Raw genomic sequence first — 18,709 nt, forward strand, 5'->3', positions numbered from 1 at the left:
AAGAAATTGCAGCCTCAGTGAAAGTAGCCTGTGTTATTATGACTGGATGACAGCTCTTTAGCTCCAGAATTTTCTTTCAAGTTCTGATTTCATTTTAAATTGTGATTTTCCCTAACTCATTAAAATGCAAAATCTATACAAAACAATGTATAGATTATGCAAACAATGTTTGCATAATTATAAAATAATTTACTAAATGTTGTATTTCAGGAAGAAAAAAGTTATGTTCAGGAATTTAATTAGTGACCTGGCAACACTAGATATTCAACATTGCTTCTAATTGTATGCACATCTGGGATTTCCTCCAAAAGAACTTGATTCTCAAAGGTCAAACATTTATATCAAAGTGTTTTAAAATAACCGTCTTGTAATAAGGAGGATGAACAGCTTTTCATCAGACGCAATGCAAATTAACTTCCCAAGAGAAATGACCCAATATATTCATCTTACACATGAGATATTTGTATTGATATATATATACCATTTATGTTGACTTCTTTTGTATACCGTGGAGTATTCGAAAGAAAATGGCATAAAAATATAAGCATGAACATCACCCACTCTGGGCCAAAGTAGCTGAAGGAAAAATAGTTTTTGGTCCTGTTTCAATCAGAGACAGTAATCTCTATATAGCACCTTACGTATTTTTCAATTTTTCCATTATATAGGTTGGCATTCTATTTCCCTTTGTCTACTTGCTCACATTACTGTTATGAAATATTGAAGGGATCTTGAGCTTTCCAAGAGAAATCCAGCACATTAACAGGATGCGGTAATATTACTAGAATATAAGACTCTTTTAACTCTTCCAGGCTTTATTTAATTTCATTACCTTTCATTTTCCCAGTGAATTTAAAAACCAGCAACAAACCAGTTAACAAAGCAGCAGCCATCCAAACAAACAAATATAACACAAAACTACAGACCCTATTTAAATATCAAAAAGCCCAAGATCACAAAGAATTTAAAACTGTTTCCCAATTTCAATATGAAACTACCCAACATAAATAGGTAACATGTTATTGATAATTTATTTTTGGTATTTTTCTTTTCTCTTCATTCAAAGCACTTTTAGTTCTTTGAAAGAAAGAATTATTAGTACTTGTTAGGTAAGATTTTTTTTTGTTTGTTTTCATTTCAATGAATCTTAAGTACATCGATAACATAGTTTTTTATCAATATTGAAGGAAATCCAAAAAAGAGAGTATATATGTACATGTATAGCTGATTCATTTCGCTGTTCAGTAGAAACTAACACAACATTGTAAAGCAACTATACTCCAATAAAAATTAATTTTAAAAATTTGAAAATATATGTATATTTCCATGGGTTTCTGAGTCCTAATTTTTAATTTAAAATAAATAGAAACTTTTTTTTTTAATTCAGTGAAGACTCTGTCTTGGGGGGTAGTCAATAATTTTGCCTGTGAGATTAGAGAACATATTATCTGAGCTGAGCCCCGAAGGATGAATGGGGTGAAACCGAGATTTAAAAGGCCCTGTGAAAGGCAAGGTACCCATAAATAAGAAACAGCAAGTGACAGCAAGAAGTCTATAATTGGCAGAGATTGAGATAATCCACAGGTCCTCATTGTTAATATGAAAGTGTGATACATGACTAGAGTACAATAATTTCCATTATTTAGCAACTGAGCAAACACCAAATGAGAGTAAATGAGAACAGAGGTTGAGATAAACATGTATATTTTTATACAGATTTAGGTATCAAAATGACATTGTTACAGTTAGAAAAATGATATTTCTGTGTTTATAATACTTTGATACTTTCTAACTTGATATTTTCTGTGCTTATAATATCAACAGGCATAGTGAGGAAGTGGTGAGGAAGAATATTTGAGGTGGCTCAGAATTTCGATTTCACTACCTGGTTGCTTTGCTATCCCAGGAAGCATTTGTTTTTATCCAGGCAGCCTCAGGATGGATAGAAGCCAAAGCAGCCAGTGATGACAATTTGGTCACCATCCAAAATATTGATAAATAATCTGTAAGTTCCAGCCATATCTGGGGAGTTTTTGTTCCTGTTTATTTCTTTTTTTTTTCTGCATATCATTATACATTAAATGATGTAGTTCTCAAATTACATTATCTTTCCATCAGGTACCAAGTTACTTCTGCACTCATATCCAACTTGATTATCCAGTAATATTCTGAATATGTGTATTTAGGGAATTTCCTTTTATTTATTAATTTCCATATGGGTAGATACTGCATAATTTCTTTATATTTTTGTAGTTTTCTAATTTCTCTGAAAATCGTATTCTGTTGTTACATTATATAAACAAGCTTCCAAAGCTACTGAAGGAAAGTGCCTCTCCAAAATAATCATTTTTATGAATAGAAGATAACAGGGCTTTTCTTGCTGTCAGGGCAGTTCTTAAGAGATTTCTAATCTGCACAAGCTTCAGAAATGCTGATTAAATCTAAGAAGTATTATAAAACAGCAGCCAGAAATTTAACAGAGGAAAAAATATTTTGTTTTTGTATTCCTTGGAAAATGATGTGACTTCTCTATATTCTGTTATTTGACTACAATTTAAAGGTAATCCTGAGCTGGTCTCATGAATAAGAAACTGATGTTTTTTAATTTAAATTCTATTTTAAAAGATGGACAACTATTCAGTAAAAATAACAATGAAATGATTGCAGGGTCATATTTCAGAGATTCAGGCCAAAAATAATTTATTAGAAAATGACACAGACAGTATATCCAATCTTCCAATTTGTCCTTTTGTTGTTTTAAATTTAATATATATTTTATATTTATCAAATATAAAATAATGTATATTTTATATTTATTTATATTTATAGACCTGAAGGTCTATAATAACTTTTCAAACAACCATTAGTTTTAGTGTTTTTATAGGAATGTTGAGTTTCAAAAATTATTTTGAAATACTTTTCTTTCAAGGGAGTACATTAATGTTAGTGAGATCTTTAAACAGAAAAATAAAGGTTGACATATCTTCTGTGTCACATCAGAAGATATGGCATAGAGAAGTTATTCCAATTTGCCCAGACCTAAGACACACCCAGAAAACATCAAATGCTGACAGTGAGTACACACATTTTAAAGAAAGAGAAAATAAAAGTTTAACCTGCTTTTCAAAATAATATTTCACTGCATTTTCATTTAATTAGGAATAGAACACCTCCAGTATGAATGCTACACAAAGAAAGGTGAATTATTAAAATATATTATGATAAACTACAGAATAATCCACATTTATTGCTTCATAAACAATCTGTCAATATTAAGCATTTTTAAAAATAAATATATTTATTTATTTAATTTTGGCTGCATTAGGTCTTCATTGCTGCGCACAGGCTTTCTCTAGTTGTGGCGAGAGGGGACTACTCTTCATTGCAGTTACACAGGCTTCTCATTGTGGTGGCTTCTCTTGTTGCTGAGCTTAGGCTCAATGCAGGCGGGCTTCAGTAGTTGTGGCTTGCAGGCTGTAGAGCATAGGCTCAGTAGTTGTGGCGCACGGGCTTAGTTGCTCCATGGCATGTGGGATCTTCCTGGATCAGGACTCGAACCCATGTCCGCCGCATTAGCGGGTGGATTCTTAACCACTGCACCACCAGGGAAGCCCTGTTAGGCATTTTTAAATGTGCTCTAACAAAATAATGTATTATCTATTTATCATTCATCCATCCACCTACCAACCTATCTATTTATGCTTCCATAAATGTACTTGTTACTGAGTCCACACTTGTACTGCTCACTGCACACCAAGCCAATAAATTGAGAGATGAGTTGTTTGGGGCAAAGAATAGAGACTATTCAGAAAGCCAGCAGACTTAGAAGATGGTGGATTAGTGTCCCAAAGTTAGAATTAGAATTCAATTAGAATTAGAATTAGAATCTTCCCCGAGTTAGAATTCAGGCTTCTTTTATACTAAAAAGGGAGGGAGTGTGGCTGGTTGTTGCCAACTTCTTGGTGCCAGCCAGACCTCCCACCCACCAGGGGATGTGATAATCCTTTGTTCTTTCAGCTGTCCATGTAGGTCTGGTAATGATGTTCCTGTAAACCTCCAACCAGACAAACGTTATTCTCTGTTCTGAAATTTTTTATCTGTATATGAATTGAAAATGTTATACCTTTAAAAATCAATCCTGGCACAAAGACCCAAAGCAGCCAAAAATAAGTAAGTAAAATAAATTTTTAAAAATAAATAAATATATATATTTTTAATTTAAAAAAATCAATCCTGGGACACAGAGCCTTGAGAATGGGCTACTTTATATTTTAGGCTAAAGGCAACATTCTTTTACAAAGGTTCGGAGCCAGCATAACTAAGCAGAGGCAAGAGAGCACAAAGGTTAGAGCCAAAGGAATAGATCCAGTATGAAGTCAGGTTTGTTCTTCTCTTATATATTTATTTAGCTTGGCACAAGGTATCAAATAAAATAAGGTCACAGATTAATTATACATGTAAAACTATTGAGTAGTTATGGCTTTCTTATTTCTACACTGAATATGAATGATGAATGAAGTTATATTGGCATAATTAAAGCTAGCTATATTTGTAAGTCTAGGTATCTTCAAAGAAGCATAGATGGGCTCTTATATCATTGATGATGCTAATTATAAGAGTCTCTAACTTTATCAATTTTAATAGAGTTATGAGCACACATGATAAAAATTTAGTTTTCAATATGTTATTCCCTATTGAAGTCTACTTAATAGAGAGCTGCTGGCTTTTTAAATCAATTCCAAGGGAAGTATAGTATCTTCATTAATGTAAGAGAAAACAGAGCATATTACTGAAAATGAAACGGCAGAAGCCAGGATTTCCATAAGCTGTTTTTAACAGATTGAAAAACATGAAATTTGGCTCAGTTTCTCTTTGAGAACATGCATTTTATCTATCAGTCATTATCCTTCATGAAGTGTATGGCTGCATGAGGCACAGCCCACAATATGAACTTTGCCTGAGGCACAGACAGAGCTCACATCCACATAGGAAACATGCTGTGTATTATTTGAGAGCAGAGAATATCAATGACTCCAGGTATGTCTCCATTCTTCTTGAAGTATCGGTGCACTAAATGGGCACAAAACATTGTATTATTGTCTATCAGGTAAAAACCTTCAGGTAAGTTCCAATAGTGGCCAAGGAAATAGCAAGAAGATAAAAAACAGAATTAACCTACTATTTTGTAGGCAACTATTAAGATTGTTTAGGATTTTTCTTATATTAATTCACATAAATGTCAATATGAGGCCCATAAAATTTTGCAACATAGAGGAAGAAAACTTCATAATATTGCAGTAGGAAAGTATACTTTTGTACAAGATCTGCTAGAAATTAAAGAAGCTAGTTTGACACAATTGTTTTTTTCTCTTAAAAAAAGAATATACAGTACACTATGAAAAAAGTTATGAAGACTGAGAGCAAAGTAAGAATAGTCATCTGAATAACATATGAGAATAATACAGCTAAAGATTAATACAGGAGAAGAAATAAAATCTCCATTAGAAGCAATTAGTAGAATGAGTATAAAAGTCAAAATTGTGATGTGAAGAATAAATATGGAAGAGTTTTACTAAACATAAAGGCAATAGTAAAAATGAGAGGTTATTAAAAAGGAGAGTCAACAAACTGCTAACATGGATTACTAAATAAAACCAAAACAAATGCTAAAGAATTATAATAGAAGTTAAAATATATATGTCAATTTTTAAGTTGTATAAGACATTTAAAATTATAATTTGAAATTGTGAGACCAATATTAATGTATTTAATTCACTATCTTGAGCTTAAAATATTTTTAAAAAAATAAAAATAAAGATTACTATAGAATAAGACTTGTTCTCTTCAAAGTTCAGTGCCAAAAAGAACAAGAAGTACAACATCTATTGACTTTTGACAGAAAAATAAAATAGATTAACAAATAGTGCTGAGGTTATACTTTTACATAGGCAAAGACAAGGAAAATTGTAATATATATTACAATTTAATTTTTAAGTTTTTGAGAATAGAAGAGAAAGAAAGGTCAGTATCACTTTGGGTACTTGAAAGTGTAATATATTAACAGACATGAGTTATTTTGAAACCATGCATTTTATAATAAACCATGTCCAGTAATACACAAAATCATTAAGATGACAAAACTTAGTGTTTGTGTATTTAAATACTTCTGCCTTATCGGCATATACCAACTTTGTATTCTTTGGGTTTTTGTTACGTAACCTGAAAAATGAGCAGTTAAAACCAAGTACTGGGACAAACCACCAAGTCAAAATGGAAGTTTATGTGAAGAATGTATCAATGAGTCTACATGCAACTGCCCTGGGGGGTCAGTATCACATTTAAAAGTATAAATTTTAAATGTAAAATTTGAATTTTCCCAAGGAATACTTATTCATTATTTTTTCTGGAAACAACTTTTATTTGCTTTACATTTTTGGTGCAGTTAATAGCAAATTAGTCATTATTATAGAAAATATGCTATCGATTATATAAAAAGAGAAATATTTATGTTCAAAAGTAACAATTTCAAGACTGTCTTCACAAGCTGAATGTACTCATGTCAGGAATGATTTTCTTCACAGACTGGTGGAATTGACTAGATTGCGATATTGTTGAAGGGAATAAAGAAAACATATTCATTATTAAAACAATCACCTTTATTAAATAAGTTAGATTTTTGATAGAAAACATTTATGTTACCTTTATATGTGTTTAAATGTAAGCAGATGGTGTGTATGGATCTATCTGTACACAGCAGTGAAATGAGTGTCATGCAGTTATTGTATTTAACACAGTTTGATACTTGCTTCCTGGGTGAGTTTGCAGGCTCTAGTAATGAGGCATATTGCTCTGAATACTTAGCGTCGATGAGAAGTAGTGATTATCTCCATTTTCTTGGGTATTTTAAAATTTTTTCATGATAAAAGGTAGCATTCTTTCACTGAAAACAATAATATGTATCTTAAGCTTATTTATGTCAATGTGTATACTTTAAACTTCACTATGCGGAGGCCAAGTAAAATGCTTTATGCTTCTGGCATCTGGATTTTCACTTAATTTGTGGCTGTTTTCTCCATATATTTCTGATTGACATGGTAATAGCAGGAAGAGCACTTACATTTTCCGTCTTTTGTCTCATTGAGTATCTGAATAAATGCATTTTACTATTCCCCCGCCCCCAATGGGATATATAATTACCAGTTGTATTTGATATTTCAACAGGTTACAAAAGTCATAAAATTGTTCAAAAGCAACGTATCCATTTGTGTCAAGTGTTGACTCCATAGCTAGCTCCTGTATAGATGGATAGAGCACTATAATTTCAACACCAACAATTGTAACAAATTTGTAAGTAAGAAAAAAGATACAGCACATTTATTCGAATTTATTGTTTTAAATTGTAAATAATAGTTACAAATTTTAGATATTACTTAGGAATAGATTTAGGATAAAATATCCTATTAATCTATGCATCACTGAGTATATGCCTTTTTATTCTAAAGCAAAAATAACAAAGCAAAATTTATATATTTATATGACATATTCTCAGCTTTTCTAAAATAATTTATATTTTAAAATTCAGTTTTACATCACTTCTTAGAGAAAGTTCTTATCATTTTACTGATTTCGGGCTCTCAATGTTGTGGCTTCTCCCGTTGCGGAGCACAGGCTCCGGACGCGCAGGCTCAGCGGCCATGGCTCACGGGCCCAGCCGCTCCGCGGCATGTGGGATCCTCCCAGACCGGGGCACGAACCCGTGTCCCCTGCATCGGCAGGCGGACTCTCAACAACTGCGACACCAGGGAAACCCCATTTTACTGATTTTTCTTCATTCTGTCACTTGTAGGCAGTTACTAAATATCATAGTATACCTAAGACCTAATTGTATAAGCTCAGAATTGTCTAAAAAGAATAGCAGGGATTCACAGCAGGCTACTTCGTTTGCTTGAGTAGCTCAAATTTTAAAAGTTGTAAGAGACCAAAAGTATCAGTATTAAGAGGTCAAACTGTGGACAATGCCAAATAACACACCACTGAGTTTAAACGCACTTTACTTGTAAAATGAATGACATTTTGAGAAAATAAGCTAAACTTCATGAAAATAGTTTGAGAAAGTCTCCATTTCAAGCCACTTAACTATAAAAATAAGGCCAACAATCAATAAATTGCATTATCTGATTCAGCCCCAGAAATTACAGGATGTTTATAAAATGAAAATTAACTAATTCCTGATACAAAAGTTTCCCATTTTCTAATCAATTGATCAAAATAAAATGTTAAAGTTACACATAGAAATACTTATAAATTTGGTCACATGTAATATATATCTTATTTTTGTTTTATTGAAAAAATATGATTTTTCCTTCCTTTAGACATATCAAAATGATTATTCAATTTGATACATTTAATTTTACTTAACTTCATTTAATTTTGGTATTGATAAAATAACTTATTGGAAAATTTTACCTAGACATGTAGTTTAAGTATTTTTTAAGTTACCTGAATACCATGATATTAGAAATACTAAGTTATAGGACAAACCAAGCAGTATTATTTGTTTATGACTGGATTTCTCTCAGTTTCCCTGCTGTGGGCATTCAGAGGAAGACACTGCCCAGTGCCATTTGCTCTCAATCCACACATTCTCTCTACGGTAGGTCTGCCTGCCGATGCAGGGGACACGGGTTCCTGCCCCGGTCCGGGAAGATCCCACATGCCGCAGAGCAGCTAGGCCCGTGAGCCATGGCCGCTGAGCCTGCGCGTCCGGAGTCTGTGCTCCGTAACGGGAGAGGCCACAGCTTTCCATCTAAGAAAATGAGATGGTCTGAAGAATCCTCTACTCCTCAAGTTATTGAACACCAAAATCACAAAATTGAATTCATATTAGTAAGAGAATAAACATTCTCTTTTTATAAAATCTATGATAAACTGTAAATAATCAAGATGTCACATAAATGGAGAAATGTAAATTATTTCTGCATTTAAAAAAAAAGAATTTATTTTGATTTTAACATTGATACAGGAACCATTTAAAGCATTATTGATGAGTATTTATATACTTCATTCATTCATTTATTCACTCACTCATCCAATAGATAATTATTAGTAGATAATCAATTATTATGCATACTATTTTTTTAGACATGGTAGTATTTTGGGGAAAGTGATTAGGGGAATCACAGATAAACAAAGAGAGAGTCTGCCTTCAGGGAGCTAAACGTTTACTGGGGGAGACTACAAAAAACAACAAAAAAGGGAAGGTCTAGTCTAATGCCTGTGTCACTGTGCTGTGAAGGAAAACAGTCCAGTGGCAGGAGGGGAGTGAGGTGGTGGGTGGTAGCTATTTAGATTAATTGATAAGGGAGAACTCTAAGGAGTGACAGGTGAGCAGAGATCTAGAAACAGTGATGGAGGTAACTATGTGAAGAGTAAGAGGAAGAAACTTTTAGGCAGAGAGAGCCTCAAGCACAACAATCTTGAGGTAAGCAGGGACCATGTCTCGTAAGGTCTATAGGCCCCAGTTACAACCATGATTTACCAAATGCTAATTAGGACACTTAGACTTTTGTCCACTTGACCTAGAACATTTTGTTTATACAGATCAAGCAAGAATCTATGAGGCTTCCCCTCTATTTCAGTTCCAGGAACACCATGATCAACTAGCCAGTGCCATAGGTCTGTAGGAAGCAGACAATTCTGACTGCTGCTTTGACTTCTTGCCATCATGACAAACATGACCACCTTGTCTTTGGTGATTGAGTTTCACCACTTGACCCCTGTCACCCTGAACTCTAATTACTTTCACTGTATTTAGATTTCTCACCTTAGTAACTACAATTCCCCAATTAGGTGTAGCTTGCAGAGAAGGTCTTCAAGGATGCCAGGAACCCCATCACAAATTTATTTCTCACTATCATGGCAAAGGTATATCCTCTGGACCCTCCCATGGTAAATAAGCAGGTCTTAAATGACAAATCCTCTTTCACATTCCAATCTCCCTAAGCCTTCAAATACTTCCCTCTACATTAAACCAAGGCAGGTGAGGCATTCCAACTCACTCACTGTGGGCCCCCGTTTTGGGAGTCCATGTTTCAGCAGGCAGCCAAACACACTGCTAGAGCCCTTTCTATCTCCCCAGCTGTAGCATGAAAGGCAAAATTTCTGCTTAGTGAGCCCATATCAATACATTTGGCCTGATCCCCATGTAATATTTCTTCTGCCATTATCCCACAACCTCAATGTCCCTCCCACATATATTCCCTGGATTTCTCTCTGTGTAAATTAGAAAACTCAAGTACTTCTTTTGGAGTATAGTAGGTCACCCTTGCCACCTCACCTTTAGGGCCTGCTGTGACTAGAGTCTAGTTATAGGCCCAGAAGTGAAGAGGGGTGGAGGGGGTAGGTTCTGAAGAGAATCAGCATTGTCATCGGTGACAACTCTCTCAGGAAACCGTTACTATTTCCTCAGACAATGCAGAGTTAATTCCCTCAGAAGGAGTGGAGAGTCCCCACACTGAGGGAAAAGAAGACTCTCCTACTTGGAGCAGAGAAGTCTCTTCCCCTGGGAAAGAAGAGTCATTAGGATTTAGGGACTCTGTGTTCCCAGCTTCCTCAGGGTCTTCCCACACATCCTCATCCCCCTTTCAGCATCCCATTCCTTCCCATCATGGCCTTCATGTTCATACTGGGAGTTCAACTTGTACTGTAATTCTGCTGGTCACAGGACGAGATTCTGTATTTGATTTTCAGCAGTCTTAGCCCTGTGGTGACAAGACATAAGGGTCTCCTTCAGGGCACATGTAGATGTTTTCAGGTCATTTATGTAGAACTTGATCTGAGAATTTGAATCCTGAATCTCATCCTCTTCTTTCCCCACTTTGTCCAGCAACAATTAGGAACAACCTCATTATATTCATTCATTTGAGCAAAATGTTTGGAAGTACTGTATTCACAGTCCCCCATATCCTTGCTTCTTATACATGATTGATTAGGAATATCCAAGTGATAGTTTGCTTATCTTCGGTGCCAGATCCCATCATGGACTCTCTGTGCTCTCTTTACTACTGAAAATAAAGTCATCGGCATTTTTAAATCTTGATTAGAGAGATAATTTCAGATACCTCAGAACAAATTTTTAAAAATTCATCTTTAAAATTCTGTTCCTCTAGAACCACTTTCAGTACCAAAATATGCATTAGGATTCCCCAGAGAAACAAAACCAATGGGAGAGTTATAGACATAGATATAGATATATAAAGATATTAATTGTAAGGATTAAGGAGGCTGACAAGTCTGGAGAGCTGCAGTGAGTATGAACCTGTGTGGAGAATACATTAATATATTGTGCCTTCATGTCATATTGAACAAATGTGAAATTAACCTTCATTGATAAAAAAACTAGAGTCAGTATCCAAACCATCTTGACATGAAAGAGTATAGCTGTACAAGAAGAACTAATTTTATGGATAAATAAATGTTGCATATTGATGTGAGCTGCCCAATCCAGCATATGCGTTAGATTGAGGTTTATGCAGCCCAACATAAACACTTGCACGTAAGATGGGGGATTTATTTTTATTTTTCTAAAATTTTATTTATTTATTTTTGGCTGTATTGGGTCTTTGTTGCTGTGCGTGAGCTTTCTCTAGTTGCAGTGAGTGGGGGCTACTCTTCCTTGTGGTGCGCGGGCTTCTCATTGCGGTGGCTTCTCTTGTTGCCTAGCACGGGCTCTAGGCGTGAGGGCTCAGTAGTTGTGTGGCTCATGGGCTTAGTTGCTCTGCGGCATGTGGGATCTTCCTGACCAAGGATCAAACCTGTGTCCCCTGCTTTGGCAGGTGGATTCTTAACCACTGTGCCACCTGGGAAACCATGGGGGTGGGTGGGGGGGAATTTATTTTTAGCAGAGCATCCTGATCATGGCTGGTAATCATTGTACTGTAATCTGATAGGAACATATGCCCATCAGGAAGCTTGGATGCAGGAAAGGAGATTTTATTAAACAATAATAAGGTATAGCACGTAGTCTCATGAAGACCAGATGTATGCTGGCTGACCTACGAGAAACTCAAAAAACACCAAACCTGTAATAAATAATCAGGCCTGCATGCCACGAGTTCTGTCAGTGCTTGTTGCAAATTATAGAAACACACATGTCTGCCTGGTGCTTGCTTGGAGATTGCATCCATCTCATTCATTTTCCTCCTCAGGTTACTGACTTCTGAATCTAGGTCTCACTGGGACACCTACCTTGTAGAGCTGAGTCATGTGCAAATACCTAAAGAGCAAGGTACTCTGGGAAGTGGAACACATCATGTGGGGGATTATAAAATGCAGGAAGTATGTTCAAAGGTTGACTAGAGACTGCATCTGGATTATTGAGTAGAATCTGGTTGCCTTCTTTCAGAGCTGATGCTGACACACAGCTTATGGAGTCAGGGCAGGATGAGCAGGGTGATGACAGTCTGAATAATGATCAACAGGCTTACTTGGAGATGCTATTTGCCTTCACATTTTGTAATTGTTAAACTTTTTAAACTGTTAAAATATTTGTAATATGAAGAATAAGGTAAGTGATTATAAATTCTGAAGCCAGAACTGTAATAAAGTTATCAATTTGATTCAGTTTTTTAAAGTTTTATAAGAAATAAATCTGACCATTAATAGAATGTTATAAATATAAAATAAAATTTTATAAAAAGATTTTAACATCTTTTTAAAAACTGACTTTGAAAATTCTACATGCTAAGCTATAGAAATGTCTAGCAACTAACTTCTCTCTCTCCAGATAAAATGATGTTCTACCTCTTTCTAAATAATGAGCATGATATAACGCCCACAAAATCCCAGTTTGATTTAGTTCCAGGATGTTGAGTGTGAGATGTTTTGTTTCCAGTGTCAATAACTGCCGTAACTCAGGTTCTGTGCTTTTATAACCTTCCCACACTTCTCCTTATCTTCAGATCTTTGCTCCTGTGATTACCTCCTATCCTTTTCCATGACTATTTTGTATTAGTCTTTTAGTATAAGCTTTCTCAAATAAATTTTAGACGAGTAGGGGAAATCAGAGGATATAAATTATGCATAAATAGCATAAATGTTAGATGTTTTCTTACCCTAAGAAGAATATTTAAATACATAATGTTCACAATCTTTTCCAAATCTGAGAATAATCCATTATTTTTATTATGCAATCTAATCCAAAACCATGATTTACCTAGAAAATGTTATCTGTTTGATAATTTGGTAGGAACAGACTCAAACATGTTAAGGAATCAATGTCAGTTACATATTTTCAATCTATTTCACACATATATTTGCAAAGATTTTTTCATGATTATTCCTAACACCAGTAGGTACTTTCATAGGTATTTGTTTCAAAAATTATAATTTATTAACTATCCCTTAAACTTACAAGTTATAGACAAGACTTTCAGTTTATGAAATATGTAAGGTATCATTCCTGAATGTAAGATCTTATTATATTAGCCAATATCCTGTGTATAATAAGGCATAACAATGTATTCTCTGTGTGTGTGTGAGTGTGTGTGTGGATGTGTGTGTGTGTGTGTGTGTGATAGGGAGTGCTTTTTCTATTAGGTTAATTTCAATGTCATGGTCTTTTTTGAAGGGTTAAGGATTTGACAGAGAAACCATTCATTCCTTCTTTCATGAAGAGTTTGGATAACACAATTAAAAATATTCCATAATTTGTAGAAAGTGTCTTTTTGTTTTATTGTTTTGATCTTAGGGTTTGGGTATTTAGATCCTCAAATACTTATCCTGGATCAGAATTCAGCTGGATACATGATAGGTACCAAAGGGGATTGTTAGAAATGTATCCTGTGCTGTATCCAGAAAAATTATGACTTATTCTGTCTGGGATGAAGTCTCATTGGTAAACACTACTTTGATGGCTGCATACCTCTCCTATAGATATTGTACTATGGTTATGGCTAATCAATTATTTTGCCAAGTTTGGGCAAGGATGCTCTCATAGCATCCTTTCATTTTTATCTAATTAGCCATTTTCCCCACCTATAATTATTATCTTTCTTTGGAAAATTATTATAATGTAGAAAATGTAGAAAGAATAAGATTAAATATTTATGGTAAATATTTATTTAATAATAATTTAAAATTTGAGCTTTTATAGTCTCACATAAAGCACAAGTAGGCCATGCTTCCAAATCGGCACTTCAAGATCATAAGTGCTCCCAAAAATCCAAGCTTGCAGTAATGCCTGCTGAGGCATGTGCAGAAAATTTCCGGAAGAAGCAAAACTTGTTAAAAAAAAGAAATAGGGCTTAATTCCACATTGTTACACGTATGATCTATGTTTCTGTGATTATATCAAGGTAAATAGATATAAAATTATAAAATGTAATGTCAAAAACTTTGTATTTTAAACTAGTATCATACGAAGCTTAAATAGGAAATAATTTACTGGGTAATTTTTCACATGTTCACTTCTTTCTTTGAATGCATGCTACTACTAACGTAGATTTAAATAGTTTATGCAATCTGTTAGTATAAATAAAGTAAAATTATTTTATTCTTATTTTATTTCTGTAGATTTAAAATGTGAATGAAGCAAGCTACTTAATTTTTCAGTCCTTTATGAATCCTTAGAGTGTAAAATGTAATGCAATCTGTATTGCATTGAATATTAAGGGAGTGATATATTGTTGCTTATAAATAATAATAAGGTAATAAATATATTATTTCAGAAATAAAAGAAATTTATATGGACACCTATGCTAATGTAGTAATTTTTTTTAATACCAAAGTCTTTTGTTTTAGAATGCTAATGTGAGAATATTATGAATTCTCTTTACATTATCAATAATGGGCAAAATTATGGCAAAGAGTCTATTGGATAGCTTCTCAGTGCTAACAGAATAATACCTTCAAATACAATGAAAGACATATTATGTATGAGTGAAGGAAAAATAAACCCCTTAATGACATAAATAAAGGAAATCTATAAAGTTTATAAAGTACATTGATAATAATTGGAATAAACTATAACTTATAAACAAATTATAGACTAGATATTTCTAAAACTTAGGTCACTTTAAGTATCTGCTATTTTTCATTGATTTCACTAATAAAAGTGAAATATTCTTCAAAATAAAATAACCAAAAGCTCTCATCAAATTTGCAATTTTAAAATGTTTAAGGAGACAATGAAGTACTTATATGTTGAGGTCCATTTATTTTCTAAACTTTGGGGCTTATTTACTTCTAAGAGAATGTCTATGTACACCAAGAGTCTGGCTAGTTTAAAAAAATATGTTTATTCTTTACCTGTTTAAAAGTAGTGAAAACAATTTGCGTTCAAATATAGCTGTGGATTTGGAGACATGAGGTAACTTCAGTGTTTGATAGGAGAAGCATTTATTAATTAACATTTATTCATATCTTTGCCTTATGAAGGAGTTCTGTTTTTTATCAGATATTTTCATGCATATGAGCAACACTCTCCATATTTAATTTCTGAATCATTACAATGTTTAAAAGTTGCTTTCTCACCCATTACAAAACTAAATTATCTACTTTGTATGTGCTTTCATTATTTACCATTCCTTTTCGTTTTATAATAGACCTTAGAGTTATAAAATGGATTTAGAATAATATAATATTGATGAAGGAGGAAATGGATTCATGAGTATGCCATGATTATGGACAGTTACTCAGTAGGTACAACCACCTAATTATCCTCTTTATATGGGAGTCTCTTTAAAATTTTAAAGGTATTATTTAAATTTAAAAATAGCCTGCATGTTCTGAGAGGCTATATTAAGGATAGGAAGGTAAATCATTGAAAGACGAAAATAAGGAATTGATCTAACCATATTTGTTCAAAAATGATTCCTTCGTCTGCAAGTACAAGGGATGCATTAGTGAGTGGCAAGATTGGAAGTTGAGAAACAAGTCAGGGACTATTCTAATAGTTCAGACGAGATACCAAATATTTTGGATTAATGTGGTAGAAGTGAACACATTAAAGAGATAGTTAAGGGGTCTTGTCAACAAAACTGATGAGTGAGGAGACAGTGGTGCTAATTAGTATGGTTAAATATGGATCAGTTCCATAACTTCCTATTTGGTCTCCATATTCGTAGACTTTCCCCATTCTAATGTCCTCTTCAGTGAGTAGACAGTTTGATGTTTTAATGAAAATGACATTGAAAGCATGTTAAATATATTCCTTTAAAACAATCTCCTCTGTTTTAATAAAATAAACTTAAAAACCTAAAAATATATAGCTACATTTACTTTAATGAATCTAAATAGTGCCTCTCCAGCATGCATTGTATACCCTTAAATAGATTTGGAGTTTGGCATTTTATCTAACTCTGAAAAAGTAACACATAGACATTTGTATTCAGTATAGAACTATCTATAGAATTCAAAACCACTCTTGCCTTTCCCAAATGGTAATTACATCTTGTACATTTGAGCTCTCACTAACAAGTAACAACATGTCATTTTCTAAGTGAATGAGTTAATGCATTTCTGGTTTGAGATAGATCACTGAATGTTATATATGACCCCACTTTTAATTGGAGAATACATTACATTCAATAGTGCATTCATTATTCAATAATTCAGTAATTCATTTCCTAATCATTACATTTGATTATTAAGTATGTGCTTGACATTGTCTGATATGTAATGTATTGGCAAAAATAATTATGAATAAGTTGATGATGATCAATAATACTAGAATTCTTCAGTTGCAAGTAATACAAATTCCCCTGGATAATTTAAGAACAGGTAAGTTATGGGAAAGATATAATAAGCTATCAGAACTTACAGAAAGGCTTGGGAAAAACTCCTGAACACTATTTAGAACTGAGCCAGGTACAGAGATCCAGGTACTGGACACAAGATGGGTTTCAGGAAAGGGGCAGTCTACCCTTTCTTTGTACCTTATCAGAATCAGACTCTTGGGAGGAAATCTCTGACAGAAGAGCTTAATCCACTGGCCATGGGAGAACATGTCTCTGATGTCTCAACAAATCATGTTCTATTGGAAGAGAATTCCTCAAAATAATGTTGTTCAGAAGGGGCTATGGAGTGCTTCATAGCCAGGAAACAGGAAACATTTTGTATACTGCTAAAACAACTCTATTATATTAGTATGTCAGATTAACTATTTAACAGAGCTAAAGAAATAAAAGCATTAAAATTTTGAAAATGGAAAAATTTTGACATTACACTTATTGGAGAAAGAATGCGGTACACACAGATTAGAATAAAAAAATCTTAGACTCAAATCATGCCTTTAAAACTTATAACAGTTTGATTTGGGACAAATAACCTTTCTCTATATTTCTTTACAGATAAATATTTTAGATAAATAATATGTGTTTTATCTTTTTCATTATCATATGAGTATTAAATACAACAGTCTGCAAGAAAAACCTTTTGTTAAGCACCATGAAAACCATAATTGAGTTGATATTACTTTAAAGCTAACATGTCAGACTTTTATTATACATAAAATATCATTTTAGAGTATTCTGGATATTTGCTACCTTAGCATTCAGTTACAGAAGAATGGTGAACACAGGAACACACATGGATATGGTCTGTCTTTTTTTGTTATTTTTGTGCTCAGCTAGAAAATATCTTGATTACATGCAAAAATTATATCTATATCTATCTATAGCTTTTCAAAATGCAGAAACTTTAAAAATAACAAATATATATCTCTTATCAAAATACAGAAACTGAAAATAACCATTAGCTGAACTTCATTTTTTTGATTCCACAATATAGCAAAAGGCAATGTACAATATAATCTAACAGAACCTGAATGATATAGGTAAGATTTTCTGTTCTTAAAATAATCTTAATGCATTTTGAAATGTAGTTCTACATTTTTTAAGGCTCAGTGAAGTGCAAAGGTCTCCAAGTAAAGTAACTCCCAAGAATGATTGTAGTACTCAGTAACTCGAAGACCTAGATTAAGTAAAACCTCTCAGATATTAGATAAGAGAAAGTAAATAGAAATATAATATTTGGAAAGAACAAATGACTTGGTGGAGTAAAGGTAGTGACCATTTTCTAATGGTCCTTATAGGAAAATATTTTGATAGAAGTCCTGCTTCGACTTTTTCTTTCCTTACATTTTGTCCTTGGGTCCTTTGGGGCATTTTTTATTTATTGTTCTAAAAGTATACTTAGAGCATATATTGCATTAAGGAAACCATAGTGAGTATTGTGTGGCATAATGCTCTTAAGCATGTATTATGCACTTTAGAAAAACTATAATAAATCAAACAGGTAAAATATGAAAATAAATAATCAACAAATTAATATATTATCACTGCCATGAGAGGCAGTGATATTATATTAATGGAGTTTAAACAAAGACAATTTTTAATGAGAGAGAGGAATGAAAGCATTATGAAGGAAGTGACATTTTGGTGAGGTCTTGAAATGTCGATAAGCCTTAGAAACAATGAAATAAGAAGGAAGAGATGGCTCAGAGAGGTGAAAGAACAGACACACAGACCTCTGTGTGGTAAAGTAGAGCAAATATTCAGGGATCTGCAGGTAGATCTTTGGAACTGATTAATCAGTAGAAATCTGCCATCCACCACGTTAACTATATCTATGATCAACAGTCACAGCGAGATGATGTGAGCAGCCCATCACTCTCTACATGAGGCAGAGCTGGAGTGCTGCCCACGTATCC

At 33.5% G+C, this 18,709-nt stretch overlaps 1 protein-coding gene across 2 annotated transcripts in view; it reads left to right on the plus strand.

Moving 5' to 3' along the window:
• The window catches only part of EYS (eyes shut homolog), a 1,666,475-nt gene that overhangs the window by 168,427 nt on the left and 1,479,339 nt on the right, over positions 1-18,709 (plus strand). For both annotated transcript variants that reach the window (XM_067702876.1, XM_067702877.1), the window contains exon 10: positions 10,469-10,478. In XM_067702876.1, coding sequence (XP_067558977.1) covers positions 10,469-10,478 — 10 coding nt within the window. The remainder of the gene's footprint in view (positions 1-10,468; positions 10,479-18,709) is intronic.

The sequence above is a fragment of the Pseudorca crassidens genome, chromosome 13 (genome assembly GCF_039906515.1).
Source record: "Pseudorca crassidens isolate mPseCra1 chromosome 13, mPseCra1.hap1, whole genome shotgun sequence".
Classification (NCBI taxonomy): Eukaryota; Metazoa; Chordata; class Mammalia; order Artiodactyla; family Delphinidae; genus Pseudorca; species Pseudorca crassidens.